At 40.1% G+C, this 27,113-nt stretch overlaps 1 protein-coding gene across 1 annotated transcript in view; it reads right to left on the reverse strand.

The window, feature by feature from the left end:
- Nucleotides 1-265: 265 nt before the first annotated feature.
- The window catches only part of LOC140736058 (collagen alpha-1(XIV) chain-like), a 182,569-nt gene continuing 155,721 nt past the window's right edge, over nucleotides 266-27,113 (reverse strand). Inside the window, 13 exon segments of the mRNA XM_073061781.1 lie at nucleotides 266-1,232; nucleotides 1,400-1,555; nucleotides 4,039-4,116; nucleotides 4,796-4,876; nucleotides 4,878-4,984; nucleotides 6,020-6,086; nucleotides 6,179-6,214; nucleotides 17,184-17,255; nucleotides 18,169-18,222; nucleotides 19,087-19,140; nucleotides 21,666-21,719; nucleotides 21,878-21,973; nucleotides 22,086-22,139. Of these exon segments, the coding sequence (XP_072917882.1) occupies nucleotides 1,134-1,232; nucleotides 1,400-1,555; nucleotides 4,039-4,116; nucleotides 4,796-4,876; nucleotides 4,878-4,984; nucleotides 6,020-6,086; nucleotides 6,179-6,214; nucleotides 17,184-17,255; nucleotides 18,169-18,222; nucleotides 19,087-19,140; nucleotides 21,666-21,719; nucleotides 21,878-21,973; nucleotides 22,086-22,139 (1,008 nt within the window). The 3' untranslated portion in view covers nucleotides 266-1,133.

Genomic DNA, 27,113 nt, shown 5'->3' on the forward strand with positions numbered 1-27,113 from the left:
TTTTCACCCAAATAGCCAATTTCTTCCATCTGTGGCTATTCTCTCATCAAGCAGTAGCTGTATTCACATCCAGCTTTTTCTCCTCTGCTATCAGAATTCTGAACAATTAAGAATTCCATGGACACTACCTCATTATTTTTGCTTTGTTTTCGCATCACTTAAACTGTTAATATATTTCTCATTGTACTTTATAGTGTATTTTATGTATTGCGCTGTACCGCTGCTGCAACACAACAGATTTCATGACATACGTCAGTGATAATAAACCTGATTCTAATTGGTCAGTTATTTCATTGAATTTTTATTTACTCCATTCACTACATCTCTTTCTACGTGTATTCATCATAGATGGTTCAAAATAGGTTAATCAAATTCATGCAAAATGTATTATTTTGTTTTGAAATACATTTATTCGTACATTCGCAAATCTAGAAAACACATGAATATTTAAACATAAATTGAAGTACTGACAGGATCCTCAACTATCTGGCAGGCCTATATGTTAAAATTAGTCTTGTGGCATGGATTTGACATTTAATTAAGCAGCATGTTAGTTTTAATAAGAACATTCAAAAAATAAACCAGATTTGATCCTGAACACATACAATTATTTTGTGAAAAATGTAACAAATGATGTTGAATGAGGAATATTCACATACTAACATCCACATCTTGTAGAAATGCTCCGAGGTAACATGATAATATTAGGCTCTATATGAATAAGGAAATTCACAAACACCAATTCAATTATCATCTTTGAAGCAAAATACATAATTACTGGATCTCGTTATATCAGTTTCAGAATTTGAAAAATACATTTTGTAAATACTGTCTGCAGTTATGTTAACAATGAATATTTTCAGCCTTGCAACATGTAAAGATCCACTGAGGATGTTGCTGAACATGAACTTTATACTGCTCACATATGCTCTTTTTATCCCAGTTGATCACATTGTGATTCAGAGAATTCATAATGACTTGCACGATTAATGCTTTCACTTCATTTTCAACATCACATTTCTTGGCATACAGTACACATAATAATACAACAGGAAAATGTCACCATTCTCAACTTTAAAAAGGCTGATGCGGTTCATTCAACTGAACCTTGCAGTAATCTGTTTGGTTGTTTTTCATTCATCCTTGAGAACGAATGCAAGAGTGGCTTCCACCACTATAAATGGCTTAAGGCAGTTGTTGAAATTTATGCTCAGATTCAATGTCTGGTTCACCTAATTAAAATAAAATTTTACAGAATTAAAACCCAGTAAAAGAAACAAGAAAATGAAAAATAGTATAATTAAAAGTCTTTACTGAAAACTGTTTGTAAAGGATGTACTCTAAGATTGATTAAGTCATAAGCTTTATTGGTACTTTTGTGAGAGTTGTTCATACTCACTCTCTGTGTGAAATATATTGCAGGCAGAGACATCACAGTGTCCTGCAGCACCTGGTGGTCCGATGGAGCCAGGTAAACCAGGCAGGCCAGGACGGCCTGGTGGGCCTGGTAATCCCTGTGGTCCTTGTTTTCCACGTTTACCTTCACCTCGTGGGCCTGCACAACCAAATGAAAGTTAAAACCTGGCTCAGGTAAAGAAGGTGGTTCCTCAAGTATTTAACATGTCATAGACATACAAAAAATCTGCAATTTTTTCCAGCAAGATGCTGGAAGTCCAAGGCCATGCACACAAAATACTGGATGAGCTCAGCATGCCAGGCAGCATCAATGGAAAAGAGTAAACCGTTGACATTTCGAGCCAAGTCCCTTCATCAGGACCCTTCATCCTGACGAAGGGTCTCAGTCACAAACATCAACTGTTTACTCTTTTCCATAGATGTTCCTCCAGCATTTTGTGTGTGTTGCTTTAACATATCAAGAAGTGAGAGCATAGCATACCAAGTATACTGATCAAGAACCTTTCAAAGTGATATGCATTCTCTCTGCTGGCTTCTAGAATCTGATGTGAGACTGTTTAGAATATTTACATTCTAATCCTTGATGGATAAGAATGATTAGACTAAAGGAAAGGATAAAATTAAATAAAGTGCATATTGGTGCAATGTGTCTTTATGTATGGAACATGTCGTTTTCCCTGTATCTTTATGTCTTTACTTCATCAACTCATAGAACAGCAAATCCATGTCATCTGCCTTCTTTTCAGACAACTTAGTAGCCTCATAGCCATTTAATCTGCCAAGTTAGAGGTCACAATATGTAAATAGTATGAAAGGTGCTGCTCTGCAAATAAACATTTCTGGAATTATCTTTGCTATACTCCAAGATTTTGTATGGTACCTTTTTCTGAAGTTAGGGTAGAATAATAAAGGTTTAATCTGGTGGATTGCCGAATGCAAGTTCACATCAGAAGTGAAAAGGAGCTCAACTGGCCATATTAATATTTCCTGTTCAATCTAGTTTGATGTGAAGAAAAGATCGATCCAATGAAACTTCGCATCAAGTATAGAGAAATACATCTGGGAAAGATTTGTAGGAATTTACGTAGCTCAGAAATGATCAATACATGAAATAGAATGACTAGATCAAGTAGATTTAAAACTATGTGTATTTTGAAACAATAGGTTGTCCAATATCTTTTTTAGATGGATGTATTTAAGTGAACCAAATATCCTTCTCCATCTGATTCATCTGATTGTTGGTGAATCAAATTTGACTAGTTAATAACTTATGCTTCAGTGAATAGTGAAACCGGTTAACAGTTAATCTACTTTACACTGCTGAGATTCAATTCTTTTATGATCCACAATGCTAAAGAGGCAGGTAAAGAATTGTTTTGCTAGTTATTAAGATTCATTTGTAGCTCAATTCCTCTGAACTTTGCAAAAAGCTAAAATTTAGACCTCCTTCCAGTATGAAATTTAGATTAATTTTAAGTCTTAGTCTACTTAGGCAACAGAAGATAATCAACCCGTCCCAGATGTCCTCCTTTTTCAAAGAAAGGGGCTTCTCTTCCTGTGGTAAACTATGTATACCTGTCTGGACACGTCCCCCCCCCACTGACTGCTCCTGTGGCTCCTCCCAAGACCCCTGTATAAAGGCGATTGGGGGCACTGCTCCTCCCTCAGTCTCGACATGGTCGTGGCCCTTTTTCACGGCTAATAAAAGCCCATCGTTCACTTCCAGTCTCCTAGACTTATTGATGGTGCATCACTTCAACTGCATCTCTTCAATTTCACACACGTCTGCTCTTACCCCATCCTCCTGCCAACTCACCAGGGATAGGGTTCCTCTTGTCCTCACCTACCGCCCCACCAGCCTTCGAGTCCAGCATGTAATTCTCCAAAACTTCCGCCACCTCCAACGGGATCCCACCACCAAGCGACTCCCTTGTCCATTCGTCCTCCCCACTGATCTCCTTCCTGGCACTTATCCTTGCAAGCAGAACAAGTGCTACACCTCCTCCCTCACTACCATCCAGGGCCCTAAACAGTCCTTCCAGGTGAGGCGACACTTCCTCTGTGAGTCTGTTGGGGCATTTATTGTGTTCGGTGCTCCTGTTGTGGCCTTCTGTACATCAGTGAAACCTGAGGTAGATTGGGAGACCACTTTTCCAAGTATCTACGCTCCATTCACCAGAACAAGTGGGATCTCCCAGTGGCCACCCATTATAATTCCACTTTTCATTCCCATTCCAATATGTCCGTCCACGGCCTCCTCCACTGTCGTGATCAGGCCACACTTAGGTTGGAGGAACAACACTTTATATTTCATCTGGGTAGCTTCCAACCTGATGGCATGAACATCAATGTCTCAAACTTCTGGTAATGCCCCCCAAACCGCCCCCCCACCTTCTCCATTTTCCATCCTCTTTTCCCTCTCTCACCTCATCTCACCAATCAATTCCCTCCCCCCACCTTTTAAATCAACTCCTCAGCTTTTTTTCTCTGGTTCTGTGAAAGTGTTTTGGCCCACAACATCGACTGTACTTTTTTTTCCCCCATAGATGCTGCCTGGTCTGCCGAGTACTTCCAGCATTTTGTGTGTGTTGCTGAGAAGATAATCACCATCATCATTTGTACCTGGGATTCCTTGGGGCCCCTCAGAGCCTGGTGCATTGACCCCTGGGCTTCCTTTCTCCCCCTTTTCACCAGGCTTGCCTGTTGACAAAACAATTCAAAGGTAGAGACAATTAAAACTACACAGGATGATCTGGGCTCTTTTCAGTCCATGTATGGTGCTTGACTGTCTAGGAGACTCAGATCATTTCTACAACACCATCATATTAAACTTAATAAAAGCAGCAGTAATTTCCAAATTTGCTTCTACAACTTCTCTGATATGCAAGCCTGTGGATATCGATGCGTAATTCCATACACGACACTCCGTGGAAATCCACACCCCACCCTTTTCTTCCCGGGAGTTACAAGGGTGATACAGGAACTGGAAGCCTGACTGGTGAAACCATTTCCTAGCGATCAACACACTTATCAAACTGAGATAGGATGTGGCATAGATTAATAATGCAAACATTAAGCACAGAGAATGATTGTGCCTGACACAGAAAGCCATCACAAAGGAACCTGATTTTCCATTCACTGTCCTGTGTTCTTTAGATAAAACAGCTTCCCAGAAAGTAGGCAGGGTCTGAAAATTGTGGGGGGGGGAAATTAAAAAACAGAATTTAGGCTGACTCCGTTAAACAGATTATCGTGAAAATACAATAACATTCCGGTACAGAGCTACAGAGTAGGGAATGAAATTTCAGCCAACTGTTGACATTTCCCATTAAGAAAGTAAGATCCCATTCTGGAAAATGAGTAGGGAGATATAATTTACCAATCTCTCCAGGGTAGCCCGCTTTGCCATCATTGCCAGGTATGCCTGGCATTCCTGGAGGCCCTCGATTTCCAGGTGGCCCAGGTCTCCCTGGCTCTCCAACCTCACCTGGTGGTCCCTGGATTATCCGTACGGGTACTGGGTTCTTTGTATACTCATTCAACACCAAATCAAATTTCAACATGTGACCTAGCAATTAATAAGTAAGCAAAGGTTATTACCAAACAGCATCAGAAACTCAATTAAAATCCATTCAGCTATTTGGTCATCAGAGATGTTTGTGAAATTATTAAATTCCTATCAGTGGAAAAACAGTTTCTCATATTTTGTGAACTTTTCATGGGCTCATTAGAGTACAATACTTACATAATAATATTTGGAAAAAAAGAGCAAACATGAGGAAATCTGCAGATGCTGGAAATTCAAACAACAACACACACAAAATGCTGGTGGAACACAGCAGGCCAGGCAGCATCTATAGGGAGAAGTGCTGTCGACGTTTCGGGCCGAGACCCTTCGTCAGGACTAACCGAAAGGAAAGATATTGGTTAGTCCTGACGAAGGGTCTCGGCCCGAAACGTCGACAGCACTTCTCCCTATAGATGCTGCCTGGCCTGCTGTGTTCCACCAGCATTTTGTGTGTGTTGTTGTTTGCAAAAAAAGCATGGGATTCAAAAACCCTAAACAAGGGAGGCTAATAAATCTCAGATATAACAACACAACACATATTGTATGTACATTGAACTCTAATTCTGAAATTTAGTTCAATGAAGTAAAATTCTAATTTCAGTAAAACAAACATATTAAATCATGTATGGAACAAAGGTGACCAAGATGGATTTCTACCCTGTGGAATTTTATATTCATGGGAACTTAAATTGAGTTATTAACATACAAGTAAATAAAGACTGCCGGTTTTACAAAGCCTTACAGGCTCATTTCTGTAGCCTGTAAATGAGCTACAGGCTACAACTTGAAAGGTCAGCAGAACAATCTTCAATTCACTGTTTGTCAGAGCAAAACTGTTTGGCTGCTGCGCAGGAATACCTTTAAGTACATAGTCTCTGTAAGTTCATCTTTCCTGCTTGAATGGCCTGATAGATTTCAATCTAAAATTACTAATGCTTTAAAAATGTAAATAAATGTAAATTTCCTGTTATGCTATATTATCAATATGAGACTGGCATTTTTCCTTTTTTTGTTGTACATCAATTGGTTACTTACTCTGAACAAGCTCTTCACAAGCTTGGCTAACCATCTGATAAACTGCAGCGAGGGATTGAGGTTCTCCCTATAAACAAAAAAGAATCGAAACATAACTCGAAAAAATTTCTAGTCTTTCTAAAAATTTTCCTTCAAAGTTATCATCAAGAAAGTTTTCACCTTCTCTCCTTTTTCTCCTTTTGCACCAGGGAGTCCCTGCAAAAAAAAAGGTATCAAGTATACACAATTGAATTTCAGAAGTGAGCACAAATTTGTATTTCTACTGGGCTAAGGAGTGCTGAACTTAGCCTTCCACCCACATTTTCTGCCTGTTGCTCTCTCTCCAGGCTTTGATGCAGAGAACCATACAAACTGACACTCCCTAGTTTCAAGAAATTCAGCCAGAAACTTCTCATTTACCGCATTACCTTCTGGAAAAGATTTATAAACATGTAGAAATTTCTACTTTACAGAAATTAATGATTAATGTTTTTACTCCTAACTTCATCTGGATAGTACTTCAATAACACTCTAATACCCCATCTGATCTCCAGGCCATTTAGTAGTGTTAAATCACAAACACTATAATTTTCTTAAGATCTTTCTCACTGCAACCAGTAATATCCAATCTAAGTATTCAAGACTATTTCTGCACTTTGGTAACAATGTATATATGCATCATGTTAAAGTATGCTTCCAGCATCACTTGGATATTCTTATACAATCACTGCCCATTAATATTGGTTAATGAATGTAATCATTAATAATCATCAGTATTACTACTTCCTCATACCTGCGAGTTACTAATCATTTCACCTGGACTAAATCTTTAGAAATCTGGCAAAATATACTTTCAAGTTCACTGCACTCTTTGTTAATGGCACTTGACTGAGTGTATTGATAATGAGTCCTTCCCCTTAATGAGAAATCCCCAGCGGTGTCAACTGGCAGAACCTTTACCCCAATAAAACCAGAATATGCTGGAAATCCTCAACAGGTCAGGCTGCATCTGCAGAGCTAATGCTTCGGACTAAAAGCCCACTGTAGGAACTGGGAAGGAAAGAAAAGAAATTCATTATAGAGAGGTCTGGGTGTGAGTGGGGGTGTCTACCATATTTGCCCAGATGACGACATTTACCATACAGGTGCGTCTGAAGTGCCTTTTTCCTTCCTGTACCATCGCTTCACCTCTATCAGATTAACAAAGCCCCTCTCCTTTGAGTCAGAACAAGGATAGAGTTAATTTAATACCTTCCACATTCAAAAGAACATTCTCCACAAATTTCACCATTCTACCATCAGACACATCTTCCCCTCTCCGCCCCCTTCAGCGTTGCACAGGGACTTTTCCTTTCATGGCACCTAGGTTCATTCTTCTGTTCTCACCTACCCTGATTTTGCCCAATCAGAGGCAAATTCCTCCATCACCATCTCTGTAGATTAATGAGCTTCTTCTCTCTCCGTCCCAGTTCTGACAACCTGAAACATTAATTCTTTCTCTTCACACAGATGCTGTCTGACTTGCTGAGAATTTCCAGTACATTTTGGGTTGATTTTAGATTTCTAGCATTTGCATTTTTGCTTTGATATTCAAAACTTTTAACCAAACTTTAGCCTTGAAGTAATTTGGTTTCTGTTCTGTCTTTCAGTGACTTAATTGCTGTTAAATTGCAGTTCACCTTTGCTCTGTGCTGGCATCATTACCATGCTTACTTTGTCTATGATTGCTTTAGTCAAGAAATCACATAGCTGTTGTAATGTATGGATGTATTTCTTTTAGAGCAGTGACTCCCCCCCAACTTAGTACTATGCATTGATCTGTTGTCTGTGCGTTGTTCTCTCTCTCTTGCTGCAATGTGAATACATCTGTTAAAGCCATCTCCCATGTGCACAGTTTTACTTAATCAATATGTAGTTGTGCACAGACACAACAAATTGGCGACAAGTATGAACCTGAATGTCAGAAAATATCACGAACTGCACCGACAGTTACAAGACGAAACAATGAGAGTTAAACAGCACAGGAAAGCCATCACAGGCATTAACAGAGGAACATGTGAACAACAGTGAAAGACGTGCTGAATTTAAAATTAAATTAACATAGTGATGGCCTCTGTCGGAAAAGTTGATGAATTTGATAGCACTAATGAAGGCTGGGAATCATATATCAAGGGGGTTGAACTGTATTGTAACCTGAACAATGTAAAGGAGCAACAAAAAAAAAGCCCCTATACTTCTTGGCTTACGCAACTTCGTAACCTCTGACAAGCTAGCAAGCTTGATGAAGCTGTTACAATTTTACAAATTCACTTGAGCTCTAAATCACTGGTAATAACTGAGAGATTTAGATTCTACAAAAGGAACCAGACAAAAGTTGAAAGCCTTTCCAAACACATGGCAGAACTACGCAAACTTTCCCAGTACTGTGACTTTAGAGCTGGACTTTCTGATGCATTAATGGACAGGTTTGAATGTGGCATAGATAGTCAAAACCCTCAAAAGAGGCTACTACCCGAAAGAGACCCAACATTAAAATGGGCATTGACCATTTCAATATCATTAGAGACAGAAGTAAAGGATGCAGCAGAACTACAGAAAAAAAGGTTAAAATGTAATATGCACAAAATGTCCCTGGATGTTGCAAATAGCCAAATATGTTATTGATGTGGCAAATCCTCCCATGATGCAAATGTCCATTGGTTCAAAGCAAAAGTCTGCAGAAAGGGTCACAGTCAAGGTCACATGGGGAGAATGTACAAGTCAGATAAAAAGCACAACTGAGTGAAAAGTCTCAAACACAAAACTAAGCAAATGCATAAAGTTACTGAATGTAAAACAGAATCAGACAACATAGGATCTGACAAAGATGAACTGTCATGCGTAGAACTGCATAGTATAACTAAAGGAGATCACAAAATCATTTGGATCAGAATAGATATGTCTGTGTAAAAATGAAAATGGAGCTGAATACAAGGTCAGCTTCATCCACTATTCCAGAGGCTGACTACAACAGACTGTTTTCTAAGAAACCATTTGAGAAGAGCTCAGTGATGCTAAAGACCTACACGAGCGAAAAAGTGTTTCCCAAAGGCAAACTGAAAGTAAATGTGACATATGGAGGCCAAACACAATCGTTAGAGGTTTATGCACTGAAAAGTGGAGGCCCAGCACTTTACAGAAGTGAATGGTTGAGAAAAATCCAACTGGACTGGCACCCAATCAATGCTCTCAGTGTGACATCAACAAGTAATGGCAGCCCATACGGTTATACTAACCAGAGACAGGCACATCTACTTAATGCTAATGAGAAGGCAACTTGTAAAAACCCAAAAGTCATGAATGCCAGAACTGAACTGGATGAAACAGCAACACTAAGATTCCATAAAGCGTATCCAGTGCCTTACGCATTATGTCCTAAACTGGATGCTGAACTGTAGAGCTTGGAGGCATCTGGAATCCCTCCAAGGTTGAGGGGAGGGATTGGGCCACACCCACTGTCCCGGTGATCAAGAAAGGATGCCATCATTTATGTGTGGATTTCAAGGGAAGCATCAACCCAGTGCTGCATAATGTGTAGTATCCCCTGCCACAAACAAAGACGTTTTTGCCTCCTTGGCAGGCGGGGAGAGGTTTTCAAAGATTGAATTGTCACAAGCCTATCTGCAAATGGAGATTAAGGTGTCAAGCAGGAAGTTCCTCACAATCAACACTCTTAAGGGACTGTTCCAGTATAATTGTTTCATCTTTAGCGTCTCATCAGATCCAGCAATTTGGCAAACAACAATGGACCAAGTGCTCCTAGATATTCCAAGAACACAGTGTTACCTTGATGACATCACTGTGACTGGCAAGAATAATGAAAAGCACCTTCAGAACTTTGTAAAGTGTTTACCAGGCTGAGTGAGTATGGTCTGTGAAAGAGAAATGTGTGTTTTTCAAGAATGAAATCTCATAAATTTCTCATAAATCTAGTATGAGGAATAAAGAATTTCTAACACTACCTCGAAGGACAAAAGTTTACAATAATGACAGATCACCAGCCCCTTGTGTCCATTTTCAATCCCAGGAAGGGAATTCCAGTGATGACTGCTATGTTGTAACTAGGAGCCCACACTTATGACATCAAATTCAAGGGTATCAAACAACACAGCAATGCTGATGGCTTGTCAAGACCTCCACTATTGGCAACTGATGAAGGAAAGTCTTCATTCTGTGACCCAGCAGAAGTGTTCCACACCGCATTGGCGTACCAGTTGCCGATAACAAATACCAAACTACAAAGAGAAACAAGAAATGACCTGACATTGTCAAAAGTCTGTGAAATCACCATGCAAGAATGCCCAACTCATGGTTTGCATTGTTGTCAGTGAGACAAGACCAATTGTCAGTATGACAAAGAACACTGATGTGTGGATCTCATGTTGTGGTTTCCTCTAAACTGTGCACCAGGGTGTTAGAAAATCTGCATGAAGGACACCTCGGTACAGTCAAGATGAAGAGTTTTACCCGGAGCTACATGTGGTGGCCAAGAAGAGATAAATAGATTGAAATCTTGAACAACAGCTGTTTGGGATACCAAAAAGTTCAAAATGCACATCCAGAGGCATCATTTCACCATCATCACCATGGCAAAGAGTACAAATTGACTTTGCTGGGCCATTCATGGACTCCAGGTTCCTGATTGTTGTGGATGCTCGTTCAAAGCAGTCTGAGGTCACGCCAATGAAGTCAACCACCTCAGTAAAGACTGTCTCCGCTCTGAGGGCTATCTGCTCCAGAAATGGCTTATAGAACAAATTGCGAGTAACAATGGACCTTAGAAAAATAGAGGGATATGGATAACCCGAGGGAATTTCTAAAGTAAGTACATGTTTGGCATAGCATTGTGGGTCAAAGGGCCTCTATTGTGCTGTAGGGTTTCTCTGGTTCTGCAAAACACATCAGAAGAATTCCGACTGTTCATGAAGAAAAATAGCATCAGACATTTCAAGTCAGCTCCTTACCACCCAGCAACGAATGGGTTAGCTGAAAAGTTTATCCAAACCTTCAGGAAATCCACTGAAATGCTGGAGAAAGAGAATATTTCTCTACAGCACAAGTTGGACAGCTTCCTTCTTGTGTATTGGAACTCTATTCATACGACAACAAATCGAACACCTGCAATGTTGTCCATGAACAGAAATCTGAAATCTCGCATTGACCTCCTAAAACAGATCTATGGATTGAAGTGCAGAATAACCAGTTCAGTCAGTTGCCAAGTGAACCAGCAAGAAGCTTTGAGATTGGACAGTAAGTCCTAGCACGTGTTTACCGAGAAGTAAGATTGCTACAAGAACTAGACTACTGATGTACACAGTGGATGTTGGAGATCAGACATGGAGACATCATGTAAACCAGATACTGGATGCTCAGCTGAAGAACACACCTGAGTTGACTACATTCAGCAAGATGGATACATTACAGTCATTGGACTTACCTCTCAGTGATCATGTCACTGACAGCAATGTGAGACCTGAAACTGAGAATGTTGTCTTAGACAAGACACCTACCAAATCTGATGCCACTCCACAGGTCCAGAAAGAAACAGAGCACCACCCAAAAGACTGAACCTTCAGAACTGTGAAGTTAGTTATGGACTGTAATAGTGAAAGCATGTTTATTTGGAATATGGGTTTATGAAAGGGAAGTTGAATGACTTGTACACATACAGTTTATGTTGCATTAATCTAAAGGTGGAAGAAGTGTATGTATGAATCTATTTCTTGTGGAGCAATGACCCCCCCCCCCCCCCCCAGCACTACGTATTGACCTGTTGTCTGGGCCTGTGCATTGATCTGTTGTCTGCGCATGCACTGTTGTTGACACATGCACATTGTTCCCTCTCTCTCTCCCACTGCAATGTGAATACACTAGTTAAAGCCATCTCCTGCATGCATGCTTTTATTTAATCAAAATGTAGTTGTGCATACACACAACAGCTGTTGTCTCTCTGTCTACTATTTTGTGTCTTGCTTATATTTTGAGGGTATAAGCTCACAGAGTTGCAAAATAAAAGAAAGAAGCCCTTTGGCTCATTGCATCTGTCCCAGACATAACGCATACCTATATTAGTCCCACCTCTGCATCCTTCCATGTACTGTTCATTCAAATACCTATAAGGATACCTCCGTCTGCCTTATTTTTCCCCCTGAGAATTAATCATTTTTGTCATTTTGAATTGGAACCCTCAGATGGATTCCACTGTATTGTCAGCAGCTAGTCATGACAGTCTCACACATTGCTTTGAAACACTGAACAAAATCAGGCAGTATTTCTCAATGTCTCTGCACACAAAATGGGATATACAATCCTACGTTATTAATTATTTCCAATTTGCATACTGAAAAAGTAACAGACGATCTTGTCAGTAAAGAAATTGCCAAAATCTCTAAATTTGCTGAGCTGTGACAAATACTGCGATGTGACTAAATATTTACTGATAGTCTTTCTTGATTGGTTGAATTTGTTCATTGATTAATCCACAGATGATTGAACGTAGGACATAGACTATTAAAGAACAGTACAGACTCTCCGATCTACAACGTTGTGCTGACCTTCTGACCGACTCCAAGATCAATCTAACCTTTCCCTCCTACACAGTCTTCTATTTTTCTATCATTCAAGTGCCTAAGAGTTTCTTAAATGCCTCAAATGTATCTACTTCTTCCACAAGGAATTCTAATCAGGCTTGTGAGACATGAGATGGCCCTCATTAAGCCATGTTGACCATTCCGAATCAGACTCTGCTTCTCCAAATGCTCATAAATCCTGTCTCTAAGCATATCCAGGATTATCCCTACTCCTTTTCTTGATCAAAGAAATAATATTTGCTACCATCCATTCATCTGGTGCTGCTCACCTGGCCAATGAGGATGCAAAGTTAATTGTCAAAGGCACAGTAATCTCTCCTTTTGCTACTCATAGTAACCTAGGTATATCCCATCTGCTCCCAGAGACTTATCTTACCTAACGTTTTTCAAAAGTTCCAGCACATTCTCTTCTTTAATATCAACATGTTCAAGCATATCAGTCTATTTTACAGTCTTCACAATCATCAAGTCACATTTATTGTCATTTACCTATATATGTACTGTATATAATGTATATATTGTAACCACATAATGTATGTGGAAATGAGACAATGTTTCTTCAAACCAGGGTGTAAAGCACAGTAACTTATGAAGGCAAGGATAAAATCTACAGAGAATCACACATAAATAACAAACAGAAGCACATTAATATTAAATAGTACAGAACAGATTAACGAGTGATCCTTTGAATATGATGCAGCCAGGACATCAGAAGCCCAGTGGCCTGGGGGAAGAAACAGTTTCTCATCCTGACCATTCATGTTTTTATGCATCCTGTCTAATGCTAGAAAGTCAAAAAGGATACTGGATGGATGGGTAGGATCCCTAATAACACTAAGGGCCCTGCATATGCAGCACTTCTGAAAAATATCCCCAGTAGATGGTAGGGAGACCCCTATGGTATCTCAGCTGTTCTCAGTCCTCTGTAGGGACTTCCATGTCCAATGCTCGACTGTACCCATACCAATGGAGGTGCAGTCACTGGTGAATATTGAAGCTAAGTATTCACTACAGGCCTCTCCATCCTCCTCCAACAGCAAGCACATATTTACTCTACTATCCCTTTTTGGTCCTCCCCTAACTCTGGCTATTCTCCTGTCCTTCACATACATGTAGACTGCCTTGGGGTTTTCCTTAATCCTACTCACCAAGGACTTCTCATACCTCCTTCTAACACTCCTAAGTCCGTTCTTCAGCTCCTTCCTGGTTATCTCATCTCTAATGCTCTCCGATTATTGCCTTCTAAATTTTAAGCAAGCACTTTCATTTACCTGACTAAATGTTCATCTCTTGTCAACTATAACACCATCCTTTCCCTCCCTCAATGGGACAAACTTATCCCTAACCTCCTGCAAGTGCTCCCTGAACAACCTGCACATTTTTGTTGTATATCCCCCTGAATATATCTGTTCCCAATTTATGCTCTCCAGTTCCTGCTTAACAACATAATCACCCCCCATCCCCCAATTAAATACTTTCTCATACCATTTGTTCCTATCATTCTACAAAGCTGTAGTAAAGGCCAGAGAGTTGTGGTCACTATCTCCAAAATGCTCTCCCACTGAGAGATCTGACACCTGGCCTTGTTCATTGCCTACATGAACATCCATCATGGTCTCTCCCCTAATCAGCCTGTCTACATATTGTCTACAGTAGTTAGGCACTAATTGACAAAGTAACAAAGTAACATACCTAAAGTCTCCACCTCTTCTCACTGAAGCCTTTTTAAGCCAAACCCTCAAACCCTCCACTCCTACACTGGCCCACCCACGCTATGGCCAATCCCACAATACCCTTAAACCTAACTTTTTTTTGGCCTTTGCCAAATGACTAATTACCTTGCGATCTCAGGCATGCAGAACTCCCAACTGGCCCAGGGCATTTTCCCCTTGTCACAAAAATAACCTTGCTTCAAAAGAAATGATCAAAGTCTCCAGTGTTGTTGTGTTGAGACAGACACTAATGCTTACTGATAGTCTTTCCCGATTGCTGAGTCTTAGATCCAGATTTGGAGCTCTCCATAACTTCTAACAGTTTAGGATTGAGATTATTCTTTAGTTTTTATTTCACTTTGCTAAAACAAAACACCTTTTAATATTTGTGGTATCAATGTGTTTGCTATGCAGTACATTTTCCAGATTCTTGAATCATTTGGAAGGATGTACTACCTGTACTGGTGCTTAATAAAAATTCCTTCTCAGTAGTGACTTCTGCAAATTGCTTGTCTGAGAACACTTGCATTCTTACACATTCTCCAAATGAACTTAAAACCTGATTGTAAACACAAAGTAAGATGCCAAAGGACTATTGTGTGCTGTTCCTCCTAGAATCAAACAGCAGTAAAACAGATCCACTGAGACTGTGCTAAAAATTGGGAATATCCATAATTTAATTTTATTCACCCCAAATTTCTATTTCCCACCCTCTAATGCCCCCAGATTCTATCACTCACCTACTTAGCATGAACAATATTCAAGAGCCATTTAACTTTCCAACCAGCATGCCGTTTGGGTGTGGGAAGAAACTGAGGTATTCAGAAAAATAAACCACAGTTATAGACAGGACAAATAAACTCTGCACAGGTGACACTGGAAGTCTGGATTGTGAAGTAACAGCTCAATTTATCTCAACACAGTGCCACCACCTCAGGATGAAATTTCTGCTCAAGAAGTTATGTCAGTGGTGCTAGAAAGTTTGTGAACCCTTTAGAATTTTCTATATTTCTGCCTAAACATGACCTAAAATGTGATCAAATCTTTATCAAGTCCTAAAACTAGGTATAAAGAACCCAATTAAATAACACAAAAAAATCATACTTGTTCATTTATTTATTGAGAAAAAATATACAATATTACATGTATTTGTTGGAAAAAGTATGTGAACCTCTAGGATTAACAGTTCATTTAAAGGGTGTTTCAATTAATGGGATGACAATCAGGTGTGAGTGTGGGAGGCCCTGTCCTATTTAAAGAACATAAACCCAGGTCTTCACTATCAAAATCTGATCTTCACCACATAGGTTTTTGGAAGTGTGCCATGCCTTGATCAGAAGAAATTTCTGAGGACCTCAGAAAATGTTACTGATGCTCACCAGGCTGGAAAAGGATACAAAACCGTTTCTCAAGAGTTTGGGCTCCACTAATCCAGAGTCAAGCAGATGGTATACAAATGGAGGAAATTCAACACCATTGTTACTACCCTCAGGAGTGGTCGACCAACAAAAATCACTCCAAGAACAAGGTGTGTAATATTCCAGGAGGTCACAAAGAAGCCCAGGATAACATCCAAGGAGCTACAAGCCTCTCTTGCATTGGCTAAAGTCAGTGTTCATGAGTCTACCATCAGGCAAACACTGAACAACAATCCTCTGCCTGGCAGAAGAAAGTTTACCAAAGACCACATGGATAAGCCAAAAGGCTAATGCAAGAATGTTCTGTGGACATAAGAGTCCAAGATAGAACTTTTTGGCTTAAATAAGAAGTGTTATGTTTGGTGAAAATCAAGCACTGTATTCCCAGCTTAGGAAACTCATCCCATCTATGAAACATGGTGGTGGCAGTGTCATGACTTGGGCCTGCTTGGCTGCCTTGGGACCAGGATGGCTTGACACTTGCCATCACTGACGGAACTATGAACATTGATGAATTGTACCAGCAGATTCTACAGGAAAATGTCAGGCTAACTGTCTGTGAACTGAAGCTCAAAAGAACGTGGACAATGACCTAAACACACAAGTCATTCTACCAAAGAATGGTTAAAGCAGAAGTAATTTCATTTTGGAATGGTTGGATCAAAGTCCTATCTTTAAACCTATAGAAATGTTGTTAGACAAATTGAAGCAAGCAGTTCATACAAGGAAGCCCACCAACATCCCAGAGTTGAAGCAGTTTTGTAAAGAGGAATGGCCTAAAACTCCTCTAAGTCGATGTGCAAGACTGATCAACGGTTACTGGGAATGTTTGGTTGAAATTATTGCTGTACAAGGGAGTCACGCCAGTTACTCAAAGCAAAGATGCAAATACTTTTTCCAACAAATACATGTGATATTGGATCATTTTTTCTCAATAAATAAATGAACAAGTATAATTTCTTTATTTAAGTTCACTTTATCTAGTCTTAGGATTTACATGAAGATCTGATTGCATTTTAGGTCATATTTATTCAGAAATAGAGAAAATTCTAAAGGGTTCACAAAACTTTCTAGCACAATTCTGTATTTTAATTAGATTGTCACGGTTTCTCACAACCAATGTTCAAGGACTTCCAGACTCAGCTCTCAAACTGTTTATTCATACCTGTAAAAAGCTATTAAGATTTTGCTCATTCCTGATCATCCATCTCCTTTTTATTATGCCTTCTATCCTTCTCACCAGTTTGTAACACCTGCGCACATGCAGACAGTCCTTTAGTTGACCAGGACAATAGAGATTTTATGCAGAAACACAAAGTGATGCTGAGAAGAGCTGGAATATGTGCAACTGCTTTTTTCAACATGATTATTTCATCACGTGTTCATAGGTCAGATATCATATACTTAGATAAATTGTAATACTTACAGTTGGCCCAACATCACCTGGAGGACCTTGATCCCCTCGATAGCCAGATGGCCCTGTGATACCCATGGGCCCCTTAAAAAATCATTATGAAAATTGTTTCAATGACATGTAAAATCAAAGCCAAAACTTTAACTGTCTTTCTATTAGCAAAGACAGGCAATTCAAAGAAATTCCATTGGGCCTGGAGAAAATCGCATGGGAGGCATTCAAGAATGTTGTTGAAAATTATCTTGCCAACTGCAGAATACCAAATTACATGCAGCTGGCTGACAATATGATTCAAGCATTAAAAAATATGAATAACTAAAGATTAATTTTCTGCATTGTCATTTAGTGTTCGTCCCCGAAAATCTTGGCACTGTCAGTGACGAGCATAGCGAAAGGTTTCACCAGGACATAGCGGTCATGGAGAAACTGTAAAAAGGGCAAGTGGAATCCATCAATGTGGCTGATTATTGTTGGACACTTAAGTGAGAAGCCTCAGACATTCAGTAGAAATGAAAATCATCAACAAAACATTTTAGCTTAGTTGAGCTATTGCAAAGCATCAGTGCCATTGTGCAATTAAACACATTATATTCAATAAAAGTTGATTTCTTGTTTCTCCAAATTCCTACGCAATACAAGTAGTCTGAAATTATATTTGTGTTCAGCTTTAAGCATTCTATCATAAACGATAAAAATTCTGAGGAAGCAACGCTTGAAAAAAATGTCCATAAAATGTTAACTTAATTTGGTTAATGTATCAATTATTCCAACTATAATTCACCATTACAAGTTTAATGAAGAAAATATAACTTTTTTTTCCCAAAAAACATTATCCAAGCAATATAATTACTTAAATTCTTGTCAGGAAGCCATTCAAAAGCTGAAATGTCTTCCCCACAGACCAAAAATCATTCTGAACAGTCTTCCACAGAAAGTCAGTGAAAAAACTATTATCTTTTTATTGACTTGTTATAAAATATTTTATTAGAAAACTTACTCTTGGCCCAGGAAGTCCTGGAGGTCCAATTGTGCCTTCCAGTCCTCTTGCTCCCTAAAACAGTCATAGCAATTTATAGCCTATAACCACACAACTTATTGACAACCCCACATTTTTTTTGCATTTTAGTTTCAATCCAGAGAAATCTCATTTGAACAACAGCAACAATTTTTGATGGCTAAAAACCCTCCTCTCTATTTTGAAGAACAGCAGAGGAGTTTCACCAGGATTAAGTCCATACTCATCCCTTAATCAGTATCACAAGGAAAAACCATCTTGGCATTGCTTTTCTTTTGGCACATGGACAAGTTGTCTGTTTCCCATAAAACAGGACCAGCAGACTGCATTTCAAAAGTTCTTCATTGTTTGTAAAGATATATGTAAGCTCGTTTGATGCTATTCCATGGCTCCGGAAAAAAAAATCACTTTCTGGTAATAACATTGGTAAGAAAAGCTCTTTTCAAGATAAATATTCTTCTGAGTTCCTTTCATTATCCTGCATTTCCCAATGAAAACATGTTTCAGGAGTTTCCAGCTTTTTTTATGCGAAGAATCCCTGCTGTTAACCATGGACCCCAGCTTGGGAACTCGTGCTTTAAATAGAACCATTAATGTTAATAATTTGACTGAAGCCTTACACATATTGATGTATCCAACATACTGTGCATAACTGCTCTTTCATTTTTTTGGCTCAGCTGTTAAATGTCACTACGAACTCAAAATATTTTTGGAGCACTTGAAATTGATGATATTGTGACCAGCAGTCCTGTCACTGTGCAATCTTACATTTGAAAAACTGGGTTCTAAATGTTGTTTGCAATGAAATACAGCTATGTTACATATTTTGTATTTATTTTTATCTTTGCAACAAGTTACCTGTTTACTCCGTTATTTATTTCCAAGCAAGTTTTACTCTACCTTTGGTCCCTGAAGTCCATCTCTCCCTGGAGGACCCCGAGGACCTGGAAGACCCTAAGGAGAAACAAAATTTCTGCTGAAAACAGTCACTTATTGCTCATTCAGCAAGAATGTCATTGTGATGTTATCTTCCCTTTTTCCACTATTGTCTCCAAACCATCACATCAACTCTTCAATTAAAGCAGAGAATGTTCTCAGACCCTAAATGACTCACAATATGCCTTGACCGCTTTGCATTTGAATATCATGGTAATTTTTTTAGTTTCTCTATCTTCACTTCTTTCTTGGTTACAGCTGCTAACCTAAACCATATGTCACAGTATGCTACTAACTGCAACATTGGTGAAGTCACCCAAACACAGTTCAGGTGAAAATTCAAACACAAGGAAATCTGCAGATGCTGGAGATTCAAGCAACACACACAATATTCTGGTGGAACGCAGCAGGCCAGGCAGCACCTATAGGAAGAAGTACAGTCGACATTTCGAGCCGAAACCCTTCGTCAGGACTAACTGAAAGAAAAGATAGCAAGAGATTTGAAAGTGGGAGGGGGAGGGGGAGATCCAAAATGATAGGAGAAGACAGGAGGTGGAGGGATGAAGCTAAGAGCTCAAAAGTTGATTGGCAAAAAGGATACACAGCTGGAGAAGGGAAAGGATCATGGGACAGGTGGCCTAGGGAGAAAGAAAGGGGGAGGGGAGCACCAGAGAGAGATGGAGAGCAGGCAAGGAGTGATTGTGAGATGGGCAGAGAGAGAAAAAAAGACAGAAAGGTGGGGGAATAATAAATAAATAAGGGGCATTAACAGAAGTTAGAGAAATCAATGTTCATGCCATCAGGTTGGAGGCTACCCAGACAGAATATAAGGTGTTGTTCCTCCAACCTGAGTGTGGCTTCATCTTGACAGTACAGGAGGCCATGGATAGACATATCAGAATGGGAATGGGACGTGGAATTAAAATGTGTGGCCACTGGGAGATCCTGCTTTCTCTGGCGGACCGAGCGTAGGTGTTCAGCGAAACGGTCTCCTAGTCTGCGTCGGGTTTCACCATATATAAAAGGCCACACCGGGAGCACCGGATGCAGTATACCACACCAGCTGACTCACAGGTGAAGTGTCGCCTCACCTGGAAGGACTGTCTGGGGCCCTGAATGGTGGTGAGGGAGGACGTGTAAGGGCAGGTGTAGCACTTGTTCCGTTTACAAGGATAAGTGCCAGGAGGGAGATCGGTGGGAAGGGATGGGGGGGACAAGTGGACAAGGGAGTCACGTAGGGAGCGATCCCTGCAGAAAACAGGAAGTGGGGTTGGAGGGAAAGATGTGCTTGGTGGTGGGATCCCACTGGAGGTGGCGGAAGTTACGGAGAATTATACGTTGGACCCGGAGGCTGGTGGGGTGGTAGGTGAGGACAAGGGGAACTCTATCCCGAGCGGGGTGGCGGAAGGTTGGGGTGAGAGCAGATGTGCGTAAAATGGGAGAGATGCGTTTGAGAGCAGAGATGATGGTCCTTCATCGCATGATAACAGGTAAAATGAATACATTAAGTATGATTCCAAAGGCTTCAGAAAGTACAGACATATAGAGACTGCACTAATGTCCTTACAGAGATCTTAAAGTCAGTGTCTTGCCAGGAGGTCCTGTAAAGGTTATGTCTTTATCTGCCCAGGCATACAAATGCACCTTCAACATGCTGATGTCTAGTTCACTAACTTACTGTACAGCTCTTACTGTATCACTTTTTAATCTTTCTGGTTGAATGCTAGTTTCTGATTTTTGGTATCATTCGTCACTGTGCAGCCATTTGGTAAGTCTACTTGAAGATGCAAAGAGATCAGAGAGACTGTACTTTTGTAGAATAAAGGTATTAAATCAGATGCACATAAATTTTGTACATGACTAAATGCAGATTTTTCTCTGTTTGCACATCAACTGCACATTAGAGTGGAAGTTCTTCCAGTGTACAGATTATTCCAAGTTATCCAGAAGTGTTTAGATTGATACGTGCATCCAAAGACATTCTGCCTGTAAGGGAAGCTGTCCAGTGTAACACGGCCAGGTGTCAACAGAGTCAAGCTCCTGTTCATTCTGATGGCCTCGTCACAGAGGCAGCTGACCTACCAGCTGCCCTGGCAAAGGGGCCATGCATCAGCTCCCAATGCATTTGAGGACTGACAACTGTGAGATTCTTAGAATCCCAGTAAAACACTGAAAAATTCCTGAGACAAAGTAACAAGAGCGATAAAGACAATTGAACTATGAACATTAGGAGCATGAGAGTCTATAACAGGAGGGCACAGCTTTGAGGTGTGAGGGGAGAAATTTAAGGGATAGAGTTTTCACTAAGAGAGTGAATATCTGAATGAACAGCAGCAGCAATGGTAAAGGCAGAAGCAACTGCCACATTAAAAGGCCTTTGGAAAGCTACTTAGATAGAAAAGGCAAAGAGGGATATGGACCGACTGCAGGCAAATGGGATTAGCATAAATGAGCATCACCGTCGGCAAAGACAAGATGTGGCAAAGGGGCCAATTTCTGTGCTGTGCAATTCTGTAACTCTATATTGCTGTTAGCAACTTTACCTGATTGCTTCTTTGTCCAGGCTCACCTTTTTGCCCCTTTTCACCAGGAGGACCCTATTTAAAGAGAATAAGAAACTAGGTGTTGTTATAAATTTAAGTTTTCTCCAATGTGTTGACAACAAAAAAATTACAAATACTTAAAGATTTTAATAAATACATTTTATCTAGATTCATTAGTATCTGATTTATATATACAAATATAACATGCATACCGCAGGTCCGCGTACACTAAGCCCCCTGGGTCCTGGAGGTCCCGGTTCACCTTGTAATCCCATTGGCCCTCTATCACCAATTGGACCTTCCGGGCCCTAGGGAACAAGAGGGCTCAGACTGAAAGGGGAATCAGTCCTGAATAAGCATTTGTTTACATGTTCATTACTGGAACTTATTTCTGGTATTGTGCAGAAGTGTAATCCTTACCCGAGGTCCAGGCTCCCCACGATCACCCTGGGGACCTCTTGCACCAGGAGGACCCTGTAGAATTGTTTTAAAAAAATAATCTTTGTTGCTTTTTAGAAACATGCATTTTTCTTCATTGATATATAAACAAACACATTGTGAAGAAATGTAAGCTAATCTTTAATTAGGTAATTAGACAAAGAATGGAACATGGCTGTAGAGGATGAGTTTAATGAAAGCATTCAAGTTAAAGTGCTTTCAAGTTGCATTCTAAAAATACAAACTTATCATTACAATACTTCCTTTAATGGCTCTTTTTTCAAAATATTTCACTGATTGTTGACACTTTGTCCAATCTGATGCTGGCAAAAGCAATATGGTTTACATTTGATTAAGAAGAATTTTAAGTAATGACAACCATTTTTCACAGACAAGGAAGCTAAAAATTTGCATAAAGATTAACTTAGCTTTAGCTAAGTAAGAGAGTATGAGATCATGGAGGACACACTACATTTCATATCACACATGAAGCTTCTGAGGCCTGTGAACACCACTACTTCTAGCTGTGGATTTGAAACAAATGACAAAATTGCTTAGCATAAATCTAACATTTTGATCAAACAATTTGAATAGAAAATGAATATTTCAATGACAAATCAGAATATGACTGAGAAATAAATCACAGGCCTTCTATCGTTACTAGATCAAAACGCTTGAATTGCATAATTTAGTGGACAGTGGGAGTACATATCTCACCAGGACAGCAGTTGTTTAAAAATATGGTCCAGCACCCCTTTCCCATGAGCTGAGGTAGGCTTCAAACGCTGATCTTTTCAAACAGGCCCAACTGCTTGACATGAATTATACCCGAGGCTGAGAACAAGGAATGAGCTGATGTTTGGCTGATTTAAATGCTGGGCTGCATTGAAAAGGTCAGAGTATTCGGCCGGAGGTGAGGGACATGTTGGTATTCAGCTCACTGTTCCGTGAGGTTTACTCGTCTCTACACAGAACTGAGGTTGTGGCCTGCACCTAACAGCGTCCTGGACTGGCTGCAGTGATGACTACTTTAATGGCTGTGAACTCACTTTTGTGAACTTTAGTTCTGAATGTTATTTGTTTACTTTTTATTGTTTGCACAATTCATTCTTTTTTTTGCACATTGGCTGTTTTAATGGGTTTTTTGTTTTGTGGCTGTCTGCAAGAAGACAAATCTCAAGGTTGTATATAGCAAACATACTTTGACAATAAATGTATTTGAACTTCAGTGTCTACGAACCGGTAGCTACAGAGGCAACGTTGAACAAAATGAGCTGAAGAAGCCTGTAATGAGATGGGTTATGGAATGTGCTCCCTGGGATGGTGGCAGAGGAAGATACATTAGGGACTTTTAAGAGATGATTGGATAAGCAGATGAATGTAAGAAAAATGGAAGAATATGGACATTGTTTAGGCAGAAGAGACTAGTTTACTTGGCTATGTGATCACTATTTTAATTGGTTTGGCACAACATTGAGGGCTAAAGGGTCTGTTCCTGTGTTGTACTCTTCTGTGTTCTACATCCTAAGTCAATTGACAAGAAATAGATGGTAGAAGCCCTTTGAGGGATGGAGGGATTGGGCACTCCAGGTCCCAATGAAATGAGAAGATCTAAAGCTCATTGTCAGTGAAGTTCACCCTCACGCTCATATCGATGCCCGTCCTTGAAAGTTTAAAAAAAATGCAGGGTGGTACTGATATCCAATACTGAGGATGAAGATATATTAAAAGCCTTGCAATAAGTAGGGCATTGACAATGGGCCAATTAAGTTCAGTCATGTCACAAAGATCAAAGCAATGAGTCAAAAGGAAGATAGAGGATTGGGGAGCTTTTAAAAACTTGCAGAAGGAAACTCGAGGGTAGATATAGGACCAATACAAAATGGCACTGGAGATATTGTAATGAGAGATGCAGTGATGGCAGAGAAACTGAATGTGTATTTTGTTTCAGTCTTCACAGTGGAAGACGTCTGCAGTATACCGGACATTCAGGAGTGTCAGAGAAGTGAAGTTTGTGCAGTGAAAATTATGACTAAGAAGGTGCTCAGGAAACTTAAAGGTCTGAGGGTGGATAAACCTCCTGAATCTGATGGAATGCACCCTTGGGTTCTGAAGGAAGTAGCTGGAGAGATTGTGCAGGCATTAACAATGATCTTTCAAGAATTGATAGATTCTGGCATTGTACCAGATGACTGGAAAATTGCAAATGTTACTCCGCTATTTAAGAAGGGTGGGAGGCAGCAGAAAGGAAACTATAGACCTGTTAGCCTGACATCAGTGGTTGGGAAGTTGTTGGAATCGATTGTTAGGGATGAGTTCACGGAGTACCTGGAGGCACATGACAAGATAGGTCAAAACCAGCATGGTTTTCTGAAAGGAAAATCCTGCCTAACAAACCTACTGCAATTCTTTGAGGAAATTACAAGCAGGGTAGACAAAGGAGTAGAGTTGATGTACTTGGACTTTCAGAAGGCCTTTGACAAGGTGCCATACATGAGGCTGCTTAGCAAAATAAGAGCCCATGGAATTACAGGGAAGTTACCAGCGTGGGTGGAGCATCAGCTGGTCAGCAGAAAACAGAGAGTGTGAATAAAGGGATCCTATTCTGCCGGTTACCAGTGGAGTTCCACAGGGGTCGCTTCTTTTTACGATGTATGTCAATGATTTGGACTACAGTATTCATGGATTTGTGGCTAAATTTACTCATGATAGGTGGATGAGAGGGCAGTGTTGAGGAAATAGAGAGCCTGCAGAGAGATTTAGATAATTTAGGGGAATGGGCAAAGAAGTGGCAAATGAAATACAATGTTGGAAAGTGTATAGTCATGCACTTTGGTGGAAGAAATAAATGGGCAAACTATTATTTAGATGGGGAGAGAATTCAAAATACAGAGATGTAAAGGGACTTGGGAGTCCTTGTGCAAGATACCCTAAAAGTTACCCTCCAGGTTGAGTCAGTGGTGAAGAAGGCGATTGCGATGTTGGCATTCATTTCCAGAAGTATAGAAAATAAGAGCAGGGATGTGATGTTGAGGCTCTAAAAGGCACTTGTGAGACCAGACTTGGAGTATTGTGTGCAGTTTTGGGTTCCTTATTTTAGAAAGGATATACTAACATTGGAGAGGGTTCAGAGAAGATTCACAAGAATGATTCCAGGAATGAAAGGGTTACCATATGAGGAGTGTCTGGCAGCTCTTGGGCTGTATTCCCTGGAGTTCAGGAGAATGAGGGAAGATCGCACAGAAACATTCTGAATGTTAAGAAACCTGAACAGATTAGATATGGCAATGTTATTTCCCATGGTAGGGGAGTCTAGGACAAGAGGGCACGACTTCAGGATTGAAGGACATCCATTTAGAACTGAGATGCAGAGAAATTACTTTAGTCAGAGGGTGGTAAATCTGTTGAATTTGTTGAGGCCAAGTCATCGGCTGTATTTAAGGCAGAGATAGATAGGTTCTTGATTAGCCAGGGCATCAAAGGGTATGGGGTGAAAGCAGGGGAGTGGGGTTGACTGGAAGAATTGTATCAGCCCATGATTGAATGGCGGCACAGACTCGATGGGCTGACTGGCTTACTTCTGCTCTTATATCTTATGGTCTTATGAGTCTCACTGAGATCGTGAAGTCAAAATGTTTGGGCTTTGTTGCCGTAAAGCCAGACAAAAATATCATGATCGTAAAAAAGATCGCTGTACCTTTGGGTGCCACGGTAGTGAAGCCATTACAGCTCGGCTTGCTCCAGAGTTCAGAGTTCAATTCCAGTGCCGTTCTGTAAGAAGCCTCTGTATGTCTCTGCGTGGAATGAGTGGGTTTTCTCTGTGTCCTCTGGTTTCCTCCCATAGTCCAAAGACATACTGCATAGGTTAACTGGTCATTAGAAATTGTCCTGTGATTACGTTAGAGTTAGTCGGTTTTGTCGCGAGATGCTGGGGAGGCATGGTTCTAAGGACTGGAAGGGCACTGATAAATACATACATAAATACCTCATAAAAGGAGCCAAACACAATAACAGAAACTAATAATAGTCTTTGTGAATCTGGTCAAAGTATTTGATTCAGTCAAAAATGATGCAGAAAAGAATTTCATCAAACTCATAGAAGATCTGCAAAATGATACATCGATAACCTAGAGGTTATCTGGAAGGAGTGATGTTCACAGGCCTCAGAAACTTCATGAAATGTAGACAGCCTACAATGATCTCATGCTCCAATACTTAGCTAAAGCCCATTCATGACCAGAAGTAAACAGAGTGATCCACTCTCACTTATCCTGTTCAAAATTGTCATGGACCCCTCTCCTCCCCGTCAGTTGTCTGGGCAGTTTGAGCACGAGTGTCAAGATTTCAATTTAATACCATCAAATGAAACTTACAGCACCTTCTTCTGCTGACAACAGTGCTATCAATAGTGATTCTGACACAGGAAGATTGAGCAACATTAAGATCTTTCAGCCTTTTTGCAAATGCACTCACTCAAAAGCAGCACCAAGGAAACAAGACATTTTCATAGGTCTATAAGCTCAAACATTATATGTACGACAGCCATCCAGCTAATTCAATAATGGTAGTTACATAGACTTTGTACAACCTACTGATTCCAAGAAGAACTTGGAAGCCATATTGACCCCTGGATGAGAGTCACCAAAGAGAACAGAAGTGGAAAGTTTGGCAAGTGGTCACCAAGCTTAAAGCAATTAATCTGAAACCCTACAAAAGTCAACATATCCAATGCTCATAACCCCTTCTTACATTACTGTCCATCAGAAGCATTCTAAAACTGTCTGAGATTCCTTGTTAAAATGATCCAGGTGATAATAAAGGAGCCCCTCCCCCTGCTCCTAAGTAAATGACATGCTCTATTCATGATTATTCTTTCTCTTACTGTTTATTTTTTAAGTCGTAGTGAGTTTATGTCTTTGTACTCTACTACTGCTGCAAACTTCAAATTTCTCGTGACATAAGACAGTGATAATGAACTTCATTCTGATTCTGATTCAAGAAAACATGACA

The sequence above is a fragment of the Hemitrygon akajei genome, chromosome 11 (assembly GCF_048418815.1).
Source record: "Hemitrygon akajei chromosome 11, sHemAka1.3, whole genome shotgun sequence".
Classification (NCBI taxonomy): Eukaryota; Metazoa; Chordata; class Chondrichthyes; order Myliobatiformes; family Dasyatidae; genus Hemitrygon; species Hemitrygon akajei.